The sequence below is a fragment of the Heterodontus francisci genome, chromosome X, assembly GCF_036365525.1.
Source record: "Heterodontus francisci isolate sHetFra1 chromosome X, sHetFra1.hap1, whole genome shotgun sequence".
Taxonomy (NCBI): domain Eukaryota; kingdom Metazoa; phylum Chordata; class Chondrichthyes; order Heterodontiformes; family Heterodontidae; genus Heterodontus; species Heterodontus francisci.
Genome location: NC_090421.1, coordinates 6,565,913 through 6,587,507, shown reverse-complemented (window position 1 = coordinate 6,587,507; position 21,595 = coordinate 6,565,913). Strand labels below are relative to the sequence as shown.

The 21,595-nt window shown below is 41.7% G+C and overlaps 1 protein-coding gene across 20 annotated transcripts in view; it reads left to right on the top strand.

The window, feature by feature from the left end:
• The window catches only part of kmt2d (lysine (K)-specific methyltransferase 2D), a 250,592-nt gene that overhangs the window by 205,359 nt on the left and 23,638 nt on the right, over window positions 1-21,595 (top strand). For all 20 annotated transcript variants that reach the window (XM_068024872.1, XM_068024871.1, XM_068024870.1 and 17 more), the window contains 7 exons: window positions 6,307-6,449; window positions 7,036-7,177; window positions 8,930-9,063; window positions 9,872-10,967; window positions 12,984-13,120; window positions 18,716-18,846; window positions 19,738-19,906. In XM_068024872.1, coding sequence (XP_067880973.1) covers window positions 6,307-6,449; window positions 7,036-7,177; window positions 8,930-9,063; window positions 9,872-10,967; window positions 12,984-13,120; window positions 18,716-18,846; window positions 19,738-19,906 — 1,952 coding nt within the window. The remainder of the gene's footprint in view (window positions 1-6,306; window positions 6,450-7,035; window positions 7,178-8,929; window positions 9,064-9,871; window positions 10,968-12,983; window positions 13,121-18,715; window positions 18,847-19,737; window positions 19,907-21,595) is intronic.

Here is a 21,595-nt window from a genome sequence, read left to right as displayed (position 1 = left end):
GGAAGCTGTTAGTTTCTCAGTTGTACTTTTCTACTGTCTGGCTCTTGATGAGGTGGTTGAAGGAGCCAAAGGAATAGGGTGAGACACCAAAGTGAGTGTTGATGATAATGGCCATGCTGCCATCATGATGGTTTGGGCGGGGCAGATGGTGGGATGTATAGCCAGGCAGGAAGCTTCAGGAAGGTTGTGGATGGCAAGGGCCTTAACGGATATTCTAGAGTGAGAGATGCTGATGTTGATCCACAGGGGTCCAACGGAGGTAAGTAATGGTATCGGTGATTGGCAGCGCACATTAGCGGATCCAGTGCATCAGCAGAGGGATGAATGGAGTTGGTGGCATTGGGAAACAAGTGGGAAGTGGTAAAGCAAAGGACAGTAGGCAACAATGGAGCAGAATGCAGAGCAGGATAGGAACAGAGCAATGCTAGCTTAGCATAGTGATAAATTCTTGTTTAGAGGAGCAGAAAATGGAGGATGCAGGAACAGACTGGGTACTAGAACAGAGGCAGTCCAGCAGAGAATATACACTGTCTAGAAGGTGTAAGTCACAGTGAAACTCCGAAGGATTCAGAGAAGTAGACATCTGCCCAGGAGAAAGTGAATTTCTGTCCAAGAGCCAGACAGTAGTAAAGTAAAACTGAGAAACCAGAAGTTTCTTGATGTACAGTCAGCAGGTGGAGTATGGCCACTGCAGGCTAGCATAGGTTACATTAAAACTTGAAGTGATTGATTAGCAGAGCAGAGTCACAACAGCTGTCGTCCGGTAGAGCAACATAGTCCTGATGACCGAGGCATCTAGGAGTCTGGGAAGTCAAATTTGAAAAACGTTCCACCCATTGAAAAGGGCGCAGTCGGCACAAGGTGGGGTCGGCAATGTGCTCTGCACAAGTAGCTTTAAATTCATAGTTTGGGCGAATATACACCCGCTATTAGGGGCTGGGAATCTTGGAGAAAGAGGGCAGGGATGGCCATTTTGAAACAGTTTGTAAGTTCTCTCCTTTTTAAAAAAAAAAAATTGATTTCTGGCCATTTATTAATACGTTGAAACTAAAGTATGACTTGATGTTTATAGGTGTCAAATTTAGAATAATTGATAAAATGTCTCATTATCAACCTACTGGTTCTTCAATCTAGAGTATGGTACTTGCTCTACAGGAAGGTGCATGACTATGTGCCAAGCACAATCTACTTTGTCAGGAAAACCCTATATACCAAATGGGAATTATTAATTTTATCAGTTGGAAACTGAGCTTAGACTTCTAATGGAAAAAACCCCACAAGTAACCCCATTTGACAACACATGCCCATACCTGACAAAATTCCAAAAAATTTAAATCAGCATTGCTGTTGCAGAGAAAAACCAGCTGCAACAATTCTAAGATTAATGAGTGAATTTGGGGAGTGAATGAGAATGAATGTGTTTTCTTTTTTTTCTTTTCCACTCCTTTAATGAAATGCTCCTATCATTGCATTTCATTCTGCGTGGTACAGCGGTGTCGGGAAAACCCTATATGCCAAATGGGAAATAGTAATTTAATCGGTTGGAAACTTACCTTAGACTCATAATGAAAAAAATCCTACAAGTTAACTTTTAAAAAAGCTAGCAGCCAAGATGGCCACTGCCATTTACATCTGAAATAGCAGGAGTTTGGACTGGAGACAAAAAGTCTAACGAGAAGTCCAGCCAGGACAATGGCTTTCTCTAAGTGATTGAATTACCTAAAGTGGCTTCATTAGCATGGCAGTCAAGGCCATCCACACCCATTGACTTTGAAAGAGACAACCCCCTTGAATTTCATTAGAAGATTCCAGAAAAACCTCATTAGAAACCAAGGGGATTGAGAAGAACCATGTGACTGCCTGTTCATCTCTGAAGAAACAAGTTTTGTTACACAGCAAAGAAACAAGAAGTAACTAAGTGTACAGTCGCAGAAGGCTGCTGCTCCTCTCTCTCTCTCTCCCTCTCCCTCTCCCTCTCCCTCTCCCTCTCCCTCTCCCTCTCCCTCTCCCTCTCCCTCTCCCTCTCCCTCTCTCTCCCCCTCTCTCCCTCTCTCTCTCTCTCTCTCTCTCTCTCTCCCCCTCTCTCTCTCTCTCTCTCTCCCCCTCTCTCTCTCTCTCCCCCTCTCTCTCTCTCTCTCTCCCCCTCTCTCTCTCTCTCTCCCCCTCTCTCTCTCTCTCTCCCCCTCTCTCTCTCTCTCTCCCCCTCTCTCTCTCGTTCTTCTCCACCCCACCCCCCCGTGAAAACATCAGGTGGGAGCCGTCTGCGACTGGGGGACCCTGCATGCCGACAGACTGCTATAGCCAGCAACCAGAGGAAGAGAGTCAACTACCAATTCTGCCTTCAGGAAAACTCTGAGCAAAGCAGGCCAGCCAAAGTGCACGTTGACCAACCAAAAACTTCAAGAATACAGCTTCAGCTGAGGACTACTGGATCACCCGCTTTACAGACTGTATTTAAGTTCCATTTATTCTGGACTTTAATCCAACCACAAAATCTATTTTCCCTCCTGTAATTTACGTGTGTGTGTGATTCTCCTGTGAATGTGTGCATGAAGGTGTAGCGTATTTTTAAATCGGGTTAGCGTGTTAAGTATAATAAACTTACCTCTTTCTTGTTTAAACTCAAGAAAACCTGTCCAATTGGTTCTTTCACAGTCACAGTAATGGAAAAAAGTAAAACACTCTCAGAGGTGGTAAGCACAACCATTGTTTAAAAGGAATAGACCCTGTTGCGGTCAAATAAGAGGAAGGGGCACGAGGGGAGCCAGAGACCCCCCTCCTCACCTGGCCGTAACAACTACTTTTCAGCCTGCGGTGCTGCATGTACCACTGATTTTTGAAAGGATATTTCACAGTGGCTTCTGAATTGCTTCAACATTTAGAGTTGAGTACAATGGGTTAACATTGGTTTTCAGTCTACTTTGGGAGGACCCCGGTGCAAATTAAACTTATACTACAGCTGTAGCAGCATTTCCTCGTTTCTTAAAGCTTTTCTTGGAGACCATTTCTGTATTTCAGTTTTTATGCGAAGGACTTGAGAATCTAATTCTACTTGATTAATGGCTACCTTACTACTTTGGGATCTAAATTTGGTATTAATCTTATTTATCCTCTATTTGAACCTCTATGTCCTTCAGTTGGAATTTATTGATGAAATGCTGTTCTTCTGATAGTCCTGGTTTCAGCCGGAGGAGTTGTTGATTAATTGCAGCTGAACTGGGCAGTTTTCAGGTTACATTCTAAATGTCTATTGAAGGTGACATCTGAATGGCCAAGCCTCTCCCTATTCTCTCAAGTCAGTTGGAATTTAAATTATAGTGTAGCAGTGATAGAATGAAGACGACCTTGATTACCTGTTTTGAATTTTTCATTTTTGAGTTCAGGCTTCCTTCACATAAGTCATCAAGTTTAGACCCTCTCTTTGGGATATACTGTAATTAGTGTTGTGCCTTATTTTTGTTCCTCATTTGGGGGAAGAACTTTGGTGTTGGCCCAGGGCAAGTACATACGAATTAGGAGCAGGAGTAGGCCGCACGGCCCTTCGAGCCTGCTCTGCCATTCAGTAAGTTCATGGCTGAACAGATTACTCCACATTTCCACCTACCCCTTCCACCCCCTTGCTCATCAAGAATCTATCTACCTCTGCCTTAAAAATATTCGAAGACTCTGCTTGCACTGCCATTTGAGGAAGAGAATTCCAAAGACTCTAGACCCTCAGAGACACAATTTCTCCTCATCTCTGTCTTAAATGGGTGACCCCTTATTTTTAAACAGTGACCCCTAGTTTGAGATTCTACCACAAGGGGAAACATCCTTTCCACATCCACCCTGTCAAGACCCCTCAGGATCTTATGTTTCAATCAAGTCACCTCTTACACTTCTAAATTCCAGCGGATACAAGCCGAGCCTGTCCAATCTTTCCTTGTAAGACAGCCCGCCCATTCCAGCTATTAGTCTAGTAAACCTTCTCTGTACTGCCTCCAACGCATTTACATCCTTCCTTAAATAAGGAGACCAGTACTGTACACAGTACTCCAGATGTGATCTCACCAATGCCCTTTATAGCTGAAGCATAACCTCCCTACTTTTGTATTCAATTCCCCTTGCGATAAACGATAACATTCTATTAGCTTTCCTAATTACGTGCTGTACTTCCATACTAACCTTTTGCAATTCATGCACTAGGACACCCAGATCCCTCTGCATCTCAGCTCTGCAATCTCTCACCATTTAGATAATATGCTTCTTTTTTATTCTTCCTGCCAAAATGGACAATTTCACATTTTCCCACATTATACTTCATTTGCCAGATCTTTGCCCACTCACTAAACCTATCTATATCCCTTTGTAGTCCCCTTAGTCCTCTTCACAACTTACTTTCCTACCTATCTTTGTGTCATCAGCAAATTTTGCAACTATACCTTCGGTCCCTTCATCTAAGTTATTTATATAAATTGTAAATAGTTGAGGCCCCAGCACTGATCCCTGCGGAACTTGTTACATCTTGCCAACCAGAAAATGACCCATTTATGCCTGCTCTCTGTTTCCTGTTAGCTAGCCAACCTTCTATCCATGCCGATATATTACCCCCCACACCATGAGATTTTATTTTCTGCAATTACCTTTGATGTGGCACCTTATCAAATGCCTTCTGAAAATCTAAGTACAATACATCCACCAGTTCCCCTTCATCCACAGCACATGTAACTCCCTCAAAGAACTCCAATAAATTGGTTAAACATGATTTCCCTTTCACAAAACCATGTTGACTCTGCCTGATTACCTTAAATTTTTGTAAATGCCCTGCTATAACGTCTTTAATTTTAGCTTCTAACATTTTCCCTAAGACAGATGTTAAGCTAACTGGCCTGTAGTTTTCTGCTTTCTCCCTTCCTTTTTTGATTAAAGGAGTTACATTCGCTATTTTCCAGTCTAAGAGGAACCTTCCCCAAATCTAAAGAATTTTGGAAAATTAAAACTTAATGCATCAACTATCTCACTAGCCGCCACTTTTAACACCCTAGCATGAAGTCCATCAGGACTTGGGGACTTGTCAGCCCGCAGCTCCAACAATTTGTTTAGTACCACTTCCCTGGTGATTGTAATTTTCTTGAGTTCCTCCCTCCCTTCCATTTCCTGACGTACAGCTAATACTGGGATGTTACTTGTATCCTCAATAGTGAAGACTGATGCAAAATATCTGTTCAATTCATCTGCCATCTCCTTATTATCCATTATTAATTCCCCAGACTCACTTTTTATAGGACCAACACTCACTTTAACTCTTTTCTTTTTTAAATATCTATAGAAACTCTTACTATCTATCTATATTTCTAGCTAGCTTTCTCTCATACTCTAATTTTACCTTCCTTATCAATTTTTTAAGTCATTCTTTGCTGTTTTTTAAATTTTGTCCAATCATCTGACCTGCCTCCCATCTTTGCGCAATTATTGGCTTTTTCTTTAGGTTTGATACTATCTTTAACTGTTTTAGTTAACCACGGATGGCGGGTCCCACCCGTGGAATTTTTCTTTCTCGTTGAAATGTATCTATTCTGTGTATTCTGAAATATCCCCTTAAATGTCTGCCACTGCATCTCTACTGACCTATCCCTTAACCTGATTTGCCAGTTCACTTTAGCTAGCCCTGCTTTCATGCCCTCATAATTGCCCTTATTTAAGTTTAAAATACTAGTCCTGGACACTCTCTTCTCCCTCAAACAGAATTTAAAGTTCAATCATATTATGATCCCTGCTACTTCGGGGCGCCTTAACTATGAGGTCATTAATTAAACCTATTTTGTTGTACAATACCAGGTCTAGTAAAGCCTGCTCTCTGGTTGGCTCCAAAATGTATTGTTCCAAGAAATTATCCTGAAAACATTCTATGTACTCCTCATCTAGGCTGCCTCTGCCCATCTGATTTTTCCAGTCTATGTGTAGGTTAAAATCCCCCATAATTATTGCTGTACCTTTCTGACAAGCTGCCATTATTTCTTCCTTTATACCCTGTCCTACAGTGTGGTTAATGTTATCTCTTTACTGTGTAGGAAAAGGGCAGCATAAAGATCACATCTGAACAACATTACATTATCAACGTGTCTTTAAATTTGGTCTTACTCATGCAATATGTGGAGGATACTTCTGTTCAAATAATTAAATCAGACCTTGCAAATTATGTAATATTTTATAATTTAAAAAAACAAACAAGCATATGCAGTATTTGATGTTTGTTGGTTGGTAAGTACACGCTTCAGTTCATTTGAATTGCTAATTTGTCCTTTTTAATACTTGCTTCCTCCTTAGCATTTCCTGATACAAAGCCATTTGTAAATACAGAGCCATTTGTGGAAAATACTGAAAAGGGTGTATCTTTCTCTGGCCCATGGAAGAGTGGTAAAGGAAACCAGGTTGCAGTCACACTCACCGTCTCAGGAACTGCTGCTAAGGTACATATATCATTTAAAAGTAATTTCTGATCTCCATTTTGAGTTTGGTTCATGGAAGTCAGTGTTGTGCTGAGGGACAAACTAAAGCTTGGGGCAGCCGCCACAAAGGCTGAATAGGGAAAGGCCACAGTCTAAGGCCTACCTGCCACAGTATACTGAGGGGTTGGAAACTGTACAACCCCTCAGGCTGTATGTTTCATTGTGTAATTGTATTTGTATTGAGGCACCTCAGAGTGCCACGTGCTGTATGGCACTTGAAGCATTTTGCACTTTCTGTAATGGCCAATTTGAAATATTATGGAATGTACTTTTACAAATTTTATGAATGGAGTATATTTTTGGAAAAAAATCTTAACTACTTCTTTCAAAGTTCTTCAACATAAAATAAAGACATTTTCCCCTATTTCTCATACGGCGTTGTGGTACAAAATGTAATAAGAATTTTGCACATATTGACACTTCAAAAATACATTTTTGGGATGAAACAAATTATAGGTACGAAGAAATGAGATGGGGAAATAATAGAAACTTTTCATAAGCCTGTTTTCAATTACTTGTTATTACATTTCTACTGTATTTGTTATAGGATATAAACAGAATGATGACCGCTTTTGCTCAGTTGCTTCAGATGAAAATCCCAGGTTCCTATGAGGTTACATCTGTTCCAGACAGTCCATGTTCTTTTCTACCCGATGGGAAAAAAGCCACATTGGAAATCCCTGACCAAGGTATCTGTAATGTACCTTTCCAGAAGAAAGTCATTAATGCCTGTCACACGGAATCAGTTCACAATAGGTTGGTGCCCGTTTTTAGGAGTGGTGTTCCTTGCAGACTGACAAATAGAACTTTTGAAAGCAACAATTGGGCTTTCAGGATGAGATAAAGACAGAAAATGCTGGCAATACTCAGGTCAGGCAGTATCTGTAGAGAGAGAAAAAAAGTTAACATTTCAGGTCGATGATTTTTCGTCAGCATTTCTATTATTTCAGATTTCCAGCATCCGCAATATTTTGCTTTTGTTTCAGTATGTGATATTGCCCATGGACAATGTGAGATCCAATCTGTCCATAAGTGAAAAGTAACGACCCAAGGATGACTTCATTGTTATACTCATTTCTTTTCAAATAAACTGAGTTTTTAAACTGATTTTGCACCTTGTAAGTTGAGGATTCTGCATATTCGCCCTTTCCATCCTATATTTTCACTAAGATGGGGATTTGCCACATAGTTGATTCCCTTACTAGCTCTGTATTCAAAATAAATGGTCATCTTGCATCACTTCCTGTCAATCTGCATATGCTAACATTTAAAATAATGAGAAAAGGCTATTGGATTCACTAACTCTGCTTCCACAGGCAGCATACAAATCCTCCCTGTCATATGCTTGACCCCCACTCCCTCAAAGGAAAGTTCTGCAGAATATTTCCCTAAACTTCCCCATCTCAAAAGATGATTAAGCAAATATCTATTTCAGCATGCACCATACAAAGAATTATATAGACATTACAACACTGAAACAGGCCATTCAGTCCAACCAGTCTTTGTTGATATCCTCCACATGAGCAATAGCTCGAAACCCATTTGCTGACTCAGTTTCCATATCACTTTATTTTCTTTTCATTCAACCACCTATCGAATATGTTCTGTGTCAGGGAGATGCATCCTAGTGAAAGTTAGTTCATTCTGTTTGTGCAGTGGCCATATCGTATGCCACTGTGCAGCAGATTACTCTCACTGATATTATTTGCAGAGGCAAGTCTACGAACTAATGCATATTTTTACAAAACATTGTTTTCTGATCTTCCAGCCCAAGGAAACAAGTGCCTTGAAACTATTATGGAGGAACATACCTCTGCTTTTCAGCATATTGTTTTTCGATGTTGTCAGGAAATGAATGAGAATGTGTTCGTCCAAAACCACAATTCTTGAACTGAATTTCAGCATTTCATATATGAGCTCCCTTCCTGCAAGTCCCCTTTGGTGTTAATATGGACCTTCCTTTCCGTTGCATGTGTAACTAATACTTTACATCAAGCTAGTCTTAGTGCCCCTACCTACTTTTCAAAGGAACGAAAGTGCACTTTCAAAATAAGGCTTATATATAAATGAGATGTGGAGCAAGATCACATGACTTGTCAGCAATGTTCCCTCTAAGCTGCACGAACGTGCTGTGCAGTGCAGCAAATAGGTCGCAATCAACATTCCCCTTAAGATGCATGCATGCCCAGCCGTGCAGCGTAGTGCAACAAACAGGCTGTGCACGTAAAGAAAAATGCGAGGGAACATTGGTTGTCAGCCCTGTATGTCCCTTTAATGTATAGTGCAATGTCCCAGTGGCTTTTCCCTAAATTACTGCCTATTTGGGGGTCAGAACAACCATCTACATTTAAATTGCCAACATTTTTACCACTTTTCTTTAAACCAGCTTGGGATGTTAGTTGGTTATTATTAATGGTTGTAACTTTTTCTGGTTTTCTTAGTGGGCTCCAAGGAAGAATCAATGGACCTGGATAAACTGGTGCAGGAAAAACATAATTGGTTCAAACAGTATGATGTCACATTACCAGGCTCTATTCTTAAGACGCCAGGAAAGGAGCTGGCAACTGCTACACCGGTATGTATATTCTCTCAGCCAAAGCGCTCCCTGTGGGAGTCCCTGGGAATCCATGAAGAATTTCCCAATTTTCTTGAAATTAACCACTTTTTATTTTTTTATTTGCTTCTCCCCACCCCTCCAGGACTATTACCAGTGATTAGGGATGCTGGTACACAATGTTACAGCATCTGATGGATAGAATGATCATTGGGCCTTATGGTCTGTCTTACCCTTAATTCTTTATGTTCACATATATGATAGATTTTCCACGGCTTCACGAGTGAATTTAAAATAAAATGTCCCAAAGTTTTCATAGAGGTCTGAACAAATTGTGGGACAAGGGATGGGAGTCATGAACAAACAGATGAGTTTTAAGACACTTCTGTAGGAGGGGAGAACAGTAGCAATTTGGAAATGTTTAAGTAGAGCATTGAAGTGTTGTGTAAGATGGCTGCATGCTGTTCTGCCAAAGATGGAGCAGAGGCAATCAGGCATGCAAAAAAGGCCAGAGTTGGAAGAGTAGAGGGTACATGCTGAAACATAAGGCTACAGGAAGTTGTAGAGGTCGGGAAAAGCAAATCCATGGTGGCACTTGCAGGTGGGGTCAAGAATTCTGAAAGCAATGCATTGGAAAATGGAAGTTGTTTGGAACAGGGATAATGGGGAGTTGATCTTGGTGTACAGTAGGATGTGAGTGATGGAATTTTGGATGATGTACTTTGTAAAGTTTTTTTGGTGGAGCAATTGATTTTCATTTTAAAGAATATATTGATAACTAATGTTTTTGTTTCAAGATATTATGGCTGTTTTTGCTTTTTCTTTTCAGCAAACTTCTTCAGACTGTCCAACGAAGGAAAGAATTGTGATGCATCATTATAGTAATAATATGTCTATCCTCGATGTTCACCAGCTTCCCATAATACAACCAGAGAGCTCTCCACCCTCATCCCCAAGTGTATCGTCACCTGGGACTCCAGCAGAGTCAAGTAAACCTGACCCACCGATTGAGTCACCAAAGATCAAGCATCCTCTCCCGCTGGATGAAAAGCAGTTTGAGGAACCTCAGCCACAAATGAAGAGGTGGAGGGGAATCCGTTGGAAACGTTTGGAATTTAAAGTCATATTTCACAAAGGGAAGTTTAAACACATATCTCAGCATGAAATTGAGGAGCTGATTCAGAAACTGGGGACATCATTAAAACCAGACCCCATGCCCAAGGACGGTAGGCGGTGCTGTTTCTGTCATGAAGAAGGTGATGGCATAACAGATGGACCTGCAAGACTCTTGAACCTTGATTTGGATTTGTGGGTCCACCTAAACTGTGCATTATGGTCCTCTGAAGTGTATGAGACTCAGGCAGGGGCGCTGATAAATGTGGAAGTGGCTTTCCACCGAGGACTCACCACAAAGTGTGCTTTTTGTCAGAAGACTGGAGCCACTACAGGTTGCCATCGGGTCCGATGCCCAAACACCTATCATTTTGCTTGTGCTATCCGTGCCCGTTGTATGTTTTTTAAGGACAAGACCATGCTTTGCAGTCAGCACAAACTGAAAGGAGCTAACGAGCAGGAAATTAGGTGTTTTGCTGTTTACCGCCGTGTCTATATTCAGAGAGATGAGGTGAAGCAGATCGCTAGCATTGTACAGCGTGGCAAGCGCAGTCACATGTTCAGGGTTGGTGGACTGATCTTCCATACCATTGGTCAGTTACTCCCCCATCAGATGCAGGAATTCCACAGTGTGACAGCTCTTTATCCAATTGGATATGAAGCAACTCGTATTTATTGGAGCATGCGATACACTAACAAGCGTTGCTGCTACCACTGCACCATCAATGATACTAATGGCAAACCAGAGTTTGGTATCCAGGTTATTGAGCAAGGGCATGAGGATCTGGTTGTTACTGATTGGACCCCACAAGGTAAGAATAGTCCAGAGTGGACAGGATATATATTTTTAACTGAACAGTACAATTATAGATTTTGCAACAGCTTACAATCTAGTGGCATAAATCTTTGGTCATCTCACCCACCCCGCCCTCCTGATGGCTAAAATTACCAACATAAAGTCACACCTCACTGTGGTTACCTTGTGTAACCTGCCACGTCACTTTGAATACAGTGTTTTGTCTCCCACTCGTCAGTTTTAGTTTGTCGTCCGGTGTAGTTTTAGAGTTAGTTTACGCTGTTGCTTTGTCATTCTACATGTATGTGTTCGAAATTATAGTGCCCTAATTATATATAGCCTTAATTGTCAGCACCTTCCAAACCCACAACCTCTACCACCTAGAAGGACCAGAGCAGCAGATGCATGGGAACACCACTGCCTGCAAGTTCCCCACCAAGCCACACACCATCTTGACTTGGAACTATATCACTGTTCCTTCTCTGTCACTGGGTCAATATCCTGGAAGCCCCTTCCTAACAGCACTGTGCGTGTACCTGCGCCCCATGGACTGCAGTGGTTCAAGAAGGCAGCTCACCACCACCTTCTCGAGCGCAATTGGGGATGGGCAATAAATGCTGGTCTAGCCAGCAACGCCCACATCCCATGAACATAAAAAAAAACTGACTGGATTGCTTTTCGAAAGAGTAGGTGCAGACTCAGTGGGCTGAATGGCCTCCTGTGTTGTGCTGTTCTATGATTCTAATGTGCTATCTGATTGTTGTGTTCGTAACTTTGAAAAAAGTGTTCTTCCTCTTTAGTTCAATCTCCACATGCAACTAGTAATTTCCATCATCACCATGCATGGTCAGATGATCTCTTCACTCATCCTCCTCCCCCCCCCCCCCCCCTCCCCCATGATGTACAGTATGTTTTTTTTAGATTACGCTGTTATTTCTATTTCTCCTGTCATTGGCAGTATATCCACAGAGAAAGTTAAAATCATTTATCAGTTTTTTTGTCTTTCATCAAACAAGGTTTGAGATTATTACTATTTCAGCAAAATTTTCATGTATTGTTTACTCCTGTCAAGTCACTAACTCCATCTTGAGTTTTGGCTTACTGTGGCTTATCAGTCAAATGTACCTTGGAGCACTCCCCCTTTTTCAAATGATTTGGGGCAAAATCAAACCATGGCTAAAGCGGCAGGCAGCACTCCTGCTGCACGCACTTTCACTGCCCTGAACAGATTCGGGGAAATATTAGGCTTTTTGTCTTCATTATATCAAGTCTGTCTCCTTGCTGCAACCTTCTTTCAAATGGAATTCCAAAACAAAGTGCTTATGCCATGGGACAAGTACATGTGATCCTTTATAGTGCCAAGCTCCTAATGGGCATGTGTTTCAGAGAGTTCCCCCAGGATGTAGACAGCCTAATCGTGTGTAGTTAAACAATATTCAAAGCATTAAGAACCTATCTAGGGTTTAACCAGTCTTTGTATTTCCTCCCCAATCCTTCATAGTGAATCTTCAGCAGCCTGGCAGACAAATCAGAAAAAACTCACCTGGTCAAGACAAATAAATTTGAGTGATTTGTGACACTGAAAACTCATACTTGTGGTTTTGTAGGCAACCTGGTGATGCATTATGTGGATGATCTGTTCTGCGACACTCTGTTAGTACCACAAAAGTTAATGCCCATCTTTTCTCAGTACATTGTGTTACTGATTTCTCAAGTCAACTGGGCGATACTGAATACAGGCAGTGTGCTTCCCTACAAGTTGCTACACTCTGCGCCTACACCTCCAAATGACTCACTGAAAAGCAACCTTAGCAGAGGCTTAGGAACTAGTTTGTTGCTTATTATCCAGATCAAGAATTGGTGTATTCACCAGGCAGTGGGGAAAATAACTTGATTTTGTTTTGGCAAGGGACAGGTGGGGAGATGCATAAACTTCTGTGTTTGATATTTAGTAATTCTGACACTTCAGCTGTGGAGCCCCAACTTATAAGTATCCAACTTATGTTCTCTATTTATTCCCCTCTGTTCTTAGGTGTTTGGAACAGAATTCTTGAACCAATTGTGCGACTGCGGAAAGAAGCAGACATGTTACGACTTTTTCCTGATTATATTAAGGGAGAGGACATGTTTGGACTGACTATCCATGCTGTCCTAAGGATTGCAGAGTCGGTAAGAAAAGAATAATAAAGGCTCCAGATACAGAAATACCTGCAAAAATGAAATTAACAGATTCCAGGTTTTAAAATGTAACTTGTGACAAACCTAACCTGTAACCATATGTAAGATGATTTAAATTCAGATATATTTTGATGGCTAGCTGTACAGTTAATCTCCCTCCACTAGAAAGACTATTAAGCATAACAGGAAATGATCAGGTCAGTGAGTGGGGAGAACAGATTATATAAATCTGCAAGCAAAATTGGTCATAAACTGTAGGTTCTATCTATTATATACTAAAAACTGAGATTACTCTCAACTTACTAATAACATATATGTATATAGCGCCTTTAATGTAATAAAATGTCCAAAGGCACTTCACAGGAGCAGTATAAAACAAAGTATGACACCGAGCCACATGAGATATTAGGTCAGATAACCAAAAGCTTTGTCAAAGAGGCAGGTTATAAGGGATGTCTTAAAGGAGGAAAGTGAGACAGAGGTGTAGGGAGGGAATTCCAGAACCTTAGGACCAAAATGACTGAAAGCACAGCTGCCAGTGGTGGAGCGATTAAAATCGGGTATGCTTTAGAGGTCAGAATTAGATGAGCGAAGATATCTTGGAGGGCTGGAGGAGATTACAGAGATAGGGAGGATGAAAATTTTAAAATCAATCCATTGCTTGGCCGGGAGCCAGTGTAGGTCAGCGAGCGTAGGGGTGATAGGTGAACGGGACTTGGTACGAGTTAAGACATGGGCAGCAAAGTTTAGGATGACCAAGTTTACAGAAAGTAGAATGTGGGCGACCAACCAAGAGTGCATTGGAGTAGTCAAGTCTAGAGGTTACAAAGGCATGAATGAGGGTTTCAGCAGCAGATGAGCTGAGGCAGGGGTGAGGTTGGGCGATGTTACAGAAGTGTTAATAGACAGTCTTAGTGTGAATATTTGGTCGGAATATGACACCAAGGTTGTGAACAGTCTGGTTTAGTCTCGACAGTTGCCAGGGTGAGGGATGGAGTCAGTAGCTAGGGCACAGAATTTGGAGTGATATCAAGGAAAACTAAGGTATGGTTTGCTGAGATGGGAGTTAAAAGTAGAGAGGGCCAGAAGTTAGCCCCATAGGGATCGGGAGCTCAGGTTTGGTACAGCAGCCAAAATACATGCATGAATAGAGACAGCACAAATAGGTTTAAGTTACATAAGCAGATACAAAGGTGCCTAAAACCTAGCAAAGCAAATTTTGTGTGTATAGGCATGGAATTGTTGGTCAGGAGCTCAGAGTGATCCGTAGCTGGCCACTAGGGTAAGAAATAGGGCTTTGCAGAATTGGTGGGGTTTGTTTGATAAATGAAAGGCAGTAGGCGATACAACATTATCCAGTGCTTGGTGAAAACGATGCATAATCTGGGGATAGTCCAAAGGAGGGCAGTCAATCCTGGGTGTCTACAAAACAATAAAGTGGGAATTCAGATTTTTTTTTTTGCTGTCACCAACTGTTGAGCCTGTAGTGCTGCACTCTGGGGATGACTCTCTCTCAGTTGTACAGCAGTATTCCTAACAGCTGCTGTAGAGCTTGAGCAGGCATCCTGAAAGAGGTGTGTGATTGAGGGTGATGGCATGAAATCTCTGGTGGAGGGGTGAACAGGCAGTTTTCAGTTTGGCAGCATTGAGCTGCAAGAAATTTTGGCTCATCCATGAGTTGGTCAGATAGGCAATGGGGTAGCATGGTGACAGTTGTGATATCAAGGATTATAGTGGAGCAATAAAGCTGTTTTTTTTTTAATGTGCTATTTCTGATTCTGAAAAATGGTCAGTCATTTAATTCACAGAATCGTTACAGTGCAGAAGGAGGCCATTCGACCCATCGTGTCCGCACTGTCTCGCTGAAAGAGTAATTCCCGCAGTTCCATTCCCTTGCCTTCTCCCCGTAACCCTGCACATTCTTCCTTTTCATCTAACTGTCTAATTCCCTTTTGAATGCTTCAATTGAACCTGCTTCCACCACGTTCTCAGGCAGCGTATTCCAGACCTTAACCACTCGCTGCGTGAAAATGTTTTTCCTCATATCACTTTTGCTTCTCTTACCAAATACTTTAAATCTGTGCCCTCTCATTCTCGATCCTTTCACGAGTGGGACGAGTTTTTCTCTAACTGCTCTGCCCAGACCCCTCATGATTTTGAATACCTCTATCAAAGCCCCTTTCAGCCTTCTCTTCTCCATGGAAAACAGGCCTAACTTCTGTTAGAGAACTTCCAAGCCTGTTTGTGAAGAAGACACTAAGACCAGGAAGTTTAGATAGAGACTGTTTATTGCTTGCCACAGAGCTTACTACTTCACTCCTAACAACCCCTAGCCAGTGCTGGCTCTTCATATATGCACATTTGAATACAATTAACACCCAACACCTGTTCACCCTATTACCTTGAACTACCAGATATTTATCATCCATTAACAGAACTTCAGAGCCCAGCAACTTCTCCAATCTATCTTCATAACTGAAATTCCTCATCCCTGGAACCATTCTTGTGAATCTTTTCTGTACTCTCTCCAATGCCCTCGCGTCTTTCCTAAAGTGCGGCGCCCAGAACTGGACGCAATACTCCAGCTGAGGACTAGTGTCTTAGACAAGTTCAACATAACTTCCTTGTTCATGTACTCTATGCCCCTGTTAATAAAGCCCAGGATACTGTATGTTTTATTCACCACTCTATCAACCTGTCCTGCCACCTTCAATGACATATGCACATATACACTCAAGTCCCTCTGCTCCTGCATCCCCTTTAGAATTGTACCCTTTATTCTATATTGTCTCTCCATGTTCTTCCTACCAAAATGAATCACTTCACATTTCTCTGCATTGAACTTCATCTGCCACCTGTCTGCCCATTCCACCAACTTGTCTATGTCTTTTTGGAGTTTTACACTATCCTCCTCACAGTTCACAATGCTTCCAAGTTTCGTATCATCTACAGACTTTGAAATTGTGCCCTATATACCAAGGTCTCAGTCATTAATATATATCAGGAAAAGCAAGGGTCCCAACACTGATCCCTATGGAACTCGACTACAAAAATTCCTCCAGCCCGAAAAACATCCGTTAACCACTACTCTTTGTTTCCTGTCACTCAGCTAATTTTGTATCCATGTTGCTACCGTCCTTTTTATTCCATGAGCTGCAAGTTTGTTCACAAGTCTGTTGTGTGGCACTGTATGAAATGCCTTTTGAAAGTCCATGTACAGCACATCAACAGCATTTCCTTCATCAACCTTCACTGTTACCTCCTCAAAAAACTCCAGCAAGTCAGTTCAACATGATTTTCCCTTAAGAAATCCATGCTGGTTTTTCTTAATTAACTCGCATTTGTCCATGTGACTATTGATTTTGTCACGAATTATTTTTTCCAGAAGTTTTCCCACCACTGAAGTTAAACTGACTGGCCTGTAATTGCTGGGCTTATCTTTTCCACCCTTTTTTTGAACAAGGGTGTAACATATGCAATTCTTCAGTCCTCTGGCACCACCCCCGAGTCTAAGGAAGACTGAAAAATTATGGCCAGTGCCTCTGTGATTTCTGCCCTCACTTTCCTCAGTATCCTTGGATGCATCTCATCCGGCCCTGGGGCTTTATCCACTTTAAATACAGACAGTCTATCTAATACTTCCTCTTGATCAATTTTAAACCCCTCTGGTGTCTGACTTACCTCCTCTTTCAACATTGCCTGGGTTGCATCATCTTCCTTGGTAAAGACAGATTTAGTTTAGATTTTAGTTTAGAGATACAGCACTGAAACAGGCCCTTCGGCCCACCGAGTCTGTGCCGACCATCAACCACCCATTTATACTAATCCTACACTAATCCCATATTCCTATCACATCCCCACCTGTCCCTATATATTTCCCTACCACCTACCTATACTAGGGGCAATTTATAATGGCCAATTAACCTATCAACCTGCAAGTCTTTGGCATGTGGGAGGAAACCGGAGCACCCGGAGGAAACCCACGCAGACACAGGGAGAACTTGCAAACTCCGCACAGGCAGTACCCAGAATCGAACCCGGGTCCCTGGAGCTGTGAGGCTGCGGTGCTAACCACTGCGGAGTATTCATCAACAGATGCAGAGTATTCATTTAATGCCTCAGCTATGCCCTCTACCTCCATGTGTAAATCCCCTTTCTGGTCCCTAATTGGCCCCACTCCTCCTTTTACCACCCTTTTACTACTTATATGCTTATAGAAAAGTTTGGGATTTCCTTTAATGCTAGCTCCCAGTCTCTTTTCATGTTCTCTCTTTGCTTCTCTTGTTTGCTTTTTCACTTCCCCTCTGGACCTTCTATATTCAGCCTGGTTCTCAGTAGTATTTTCTACCTGGCATCTGTCATAAGCACACTTTTTCTTCTTTATCTTAATCTCTACCTCTTGTCATCCAGGGAGCTCTGGATTTGTTTTCCCTACTTTTCCCCTTCGAGGGAACATACCTTGATTGATCCTGAAGTATCTCTTCTTTGAAGGTAGCCCATTGTTCATCTGGTTTTCCTGCCAGCTTTTGACTCCAATTTATTTGCCCCAGCTCCGTTCTTACCCCATTGAAGTTGGCTTTCACCCAGTTAATGATTCTTAACCTGGATTGCACTTTGTCCTTTTCCATCGTCAGCCTAAACCTTATGATCCAATGATTACTATCCCCTAAATGCTCTCCTACTGATACTTGATCCACTTGGCCCACCTCATTCCCAAGAACCAGGTCCAGCAGTGCCTCCTTTCTCATTGACTAGCAACATACTGTTGTAGAAAATTTGCCTGAACACACTCTAGGCACTCTTGCCCCTCACTGCCCTTTACACTACTATTATCCCTGTCTATGCTTGGATAATTAAAGTCCCCCATTATAACTGCCCTATAATTTTTGCACCTCTCTGTAATTGCCTTGCAAATTTGTTCCTCCACATCCTTCCCACTAGCTGGTGGTAACCACACCTTTTTTGTTCCTGAGCTCTAGCCAAGTTGATACTGTCCTCGACCCCTCTGGGGCATCCTTTTTCTCCAGCACAGCAATGCTCTCCTTAGTATCGCTTCCCCTCCCCCTTTTTTCCATTTCCTATATTTCCTGAACACCTTGTATCAGGAATATTTAACACCCAGTCCTGCCCTCCTTTGAGCCAGGTCTCTCATAGTCATGACATCATATTTCCACGCAGCAATCTGCGCCTGTACCTCACCAATCTTATTAACCACACTCTGTGCATTCACATACATGCACATTAACCCTGATTCAGACTTTATTACTTTCTCCCTTACTCTGACTCCACCCAATGACTTACCATTCCCTACTTTCGTGCTATCTATCTCCCCCAGTATTCTGTGCACCTTGGTATTCATCTCTGATACTTGCTCCTGGTTCCCACACCCCTGACAAGTTACCAGTTTTGCTTCCCTCCAATCTGAGCTCCCTCTCGGGTTCCCACCCCTCTGACAATTTAGTTTAATTATGGAAGGAAATGAACATTCTCCCGATTTTTTTTTTTCTTTTGAGGGAGATTTTACCCCCTTTCTGTTGAAGTACTTTTTAAATATTTTATGAATTCATCTCTTTTTTTTCTCTTCAGTTGCCAGGTGTGGAGAGTTGTCAGAACTACATATTCAGGTATGGTCGGCACCCACTTATGGAGCTCCCACTAGCTGTTAATCCAACAGGCTGTGCCCGTTCTGAACCGAAGATTATGACTCACTACAAACGGTAGGAGCAGGGAAAATACAACTGACCTGTTTATGATGAGGATAACTTTATAATTGTTCTTTTACAAGGCATTTTATTATGAAGAGAACCTTGTTACATGATTTAAATTATGAATTTATATTCAAATTTGAATGCAATAATGTCATTCGTGTGTGTATTATGTGCCTATGATATTTTGATTCCTGCTGAAGAGCACTGACTTACAGTTGTTAGAAAACACTGCAGCATAAGTGCTAATTTTATTTTAATTTTTTTTCTTTTGTCCGTCCTGTTGTATCCCCTAGTGCTTTTGGCTGCTGGATTCCTTCCTTGACTTGGGAGGATGGAATGGTTTGGGCCATGGTGCTCTGTGGCTGCCATTCATGTTTGCCTAACAGGAGTGTGAGATGTGGTTCACCACGAGCCTTGACATTTTTTTTGCCTCATGGTACACTTCAGTGTTCCACAGTGTGGCATAATACTGCATCTAGTGGAGTGATGGACACCTGGAGAAATGTTCAGTGGTAGTTGCTGAGTTCAAAACACCAAAGCTAAATTTTAAACTTTCAACATTCTAGTAGCAACTTCAATGCTCTGCTGCTGCAGAGATCTACTGGGTCACAAAAGCCTAATTTAACATGATGCGTAATGAGATATAACTTGATTTTTCAATTGTAGCTTGATCAATTTCTTTTTACTGGCCTAAGTGAAAGTGTCGTATGTAGAGAGCACTAATACCTCAAATGTATTTTTAGTCTTTAGATCAGATAACGGCAATCCCTTTGGGGACCTAAAGACTTTGGTTCTGGGGAGCCTTACATTATTGGAAAAGAAATAACAAATGTAATGAGTATTATAGAATTGAAATTGTCCAAGTATAAATGTTCATCTTTTTCCCTACATACATAACAGGCCACACACCTTGAACAGTACCAGCACATCAAAAGCATTTCAGAGTACAGTAACTGGAGAAATTAACACTCCCTACAGCAAGCAGTTTGTCCACTCCAAATCCTCTCAGTACCGCCGACTGAAAACTGAGTGGAAAAATAATGTTTACCTGGCTCGATCTCGAATACAGGTGAGTCAGCACCAGCAAGATGTCAAATATTACCAGTTAAAGAGATTGTGTACTTTGAAATCAAATCCTTTTCCCATTTGTTTAATATTTGCCATCCTCCAGCTGAGTAGTGGGTGGAGGGAAGAATTTGACAGAGAATCCAATCTCCTCGGAACACCATCTCTCAAGATATTCAGGCCCTTGCATAACCATCATTTTGTAATCTCTTACCATGTGTATATTAGGTTTCATTCAAGATCACATTCTTGGGTGCTTTTTCTGCAATTGTTGATGCTAGTCTTCACTGCGTATTTATATGCACAACTAAACTGTCCTTTGGGATTTTCTGTAAGATAGTGGTGCTTCAAAGCATACAGTGCCTTTTAGTCGTTCTGAGATAGTTTTCAACGAAGTTTTAGCTTTGGACATCACCAGTGTTGCTATCTCAACCAGTAATGCACCTCATTATTTTTGGTGCCTTGGTCTTGGCTCAACTAGGCCTATGTTAGGTGGATTACTTCCAATTGAGGTGGTCTCTTGGCTTCAAGATCTATATTGTTAGTAATGAATTATTCTCTGCAGCCATTAACCATGACACCTGTTTGCATTTTCTTTTGATATCCTTTAACCTTCAGAGGCTTAAAACCTGCTCCAAATTCACAAAAGGGCCCTTAGTCTGATTTACTGAAAGGCTGATGAGAATGTAAAAGCTCAGTTCTTTCAACCAATGTTTCCATGAAGCCCACCTTTCAAGCTCAAAACATCTAAAGCAATTGGTATTAAATAGAGAATGTTTTCAAGCGTGAACCTAACATAGAGGAGAAGCTTCTGGCAGCATTCTTTGCTGGTTGAGTTGGCACGAGAGAAGGTGAATTGCAGTCCCGTGACCTGCCTACTAACCTTGCCCAACATCAATTTTATAATTCTTCAACCTTTTGGATTCTGCAGCCTTTATGGTGCCTCCTGTGCAATTTAAAATTGAATACAGTTGTCTTAAGCAAACTGCAAGGGTATCTATCCTGAGCCTCTGGGGTAGTTTTGTCACATAGAAGTGGACTTAAATAGGATCAAACAACAGCCTTAAATTGACTAGAACCAGTTTAATGGTTTGAGCTCAAGTTGTTATTCAAAGAGGGATCTTGATTACAATAGATGGATGAGACTGAATCTGTAACTATAGTCTACATTGTCGGCTGCTTGTGTCAACACAAAAACTCGCTATGGGCTGCTTAGTGTATAGAGTTTTTGTAAAAGAAATGTGTGAATTGATATCTAGCATGAAACTTGAGAATGGTCCCATCCATTTAGCTTGTTCATATGATGAGCCAATGCAAAGGCACATGGATCTTAAATTACACTTGAATGAGGAACTGTTAGGACCTAGGCAGGAGAAATGTACTGTTAATTCAGTCCCACTTCTCCACGGGTCACAGGATATTATTACATTTTTTCCACCTACCGAAGAATAACCAATTATACTCTTATTTGTCCCCTAGAATGAAGCACAGCAACCAGGTTTCTTGTAACAACATCATTTATGAGAAAAAAAAATAAGTCTTAACCACTAATGAGATAACGCCATGGGCGGCGAAGTGGTTAGCACCGCAGCCTCACAGCTCCAGCGACCCGGGTTCAATTCTGGGTACTGCCTGTGTGGAGTTTGCAAGTTCTCCCTGTGTCTGCGTGGGTTTTCTCCGGGTACTCCGGTTT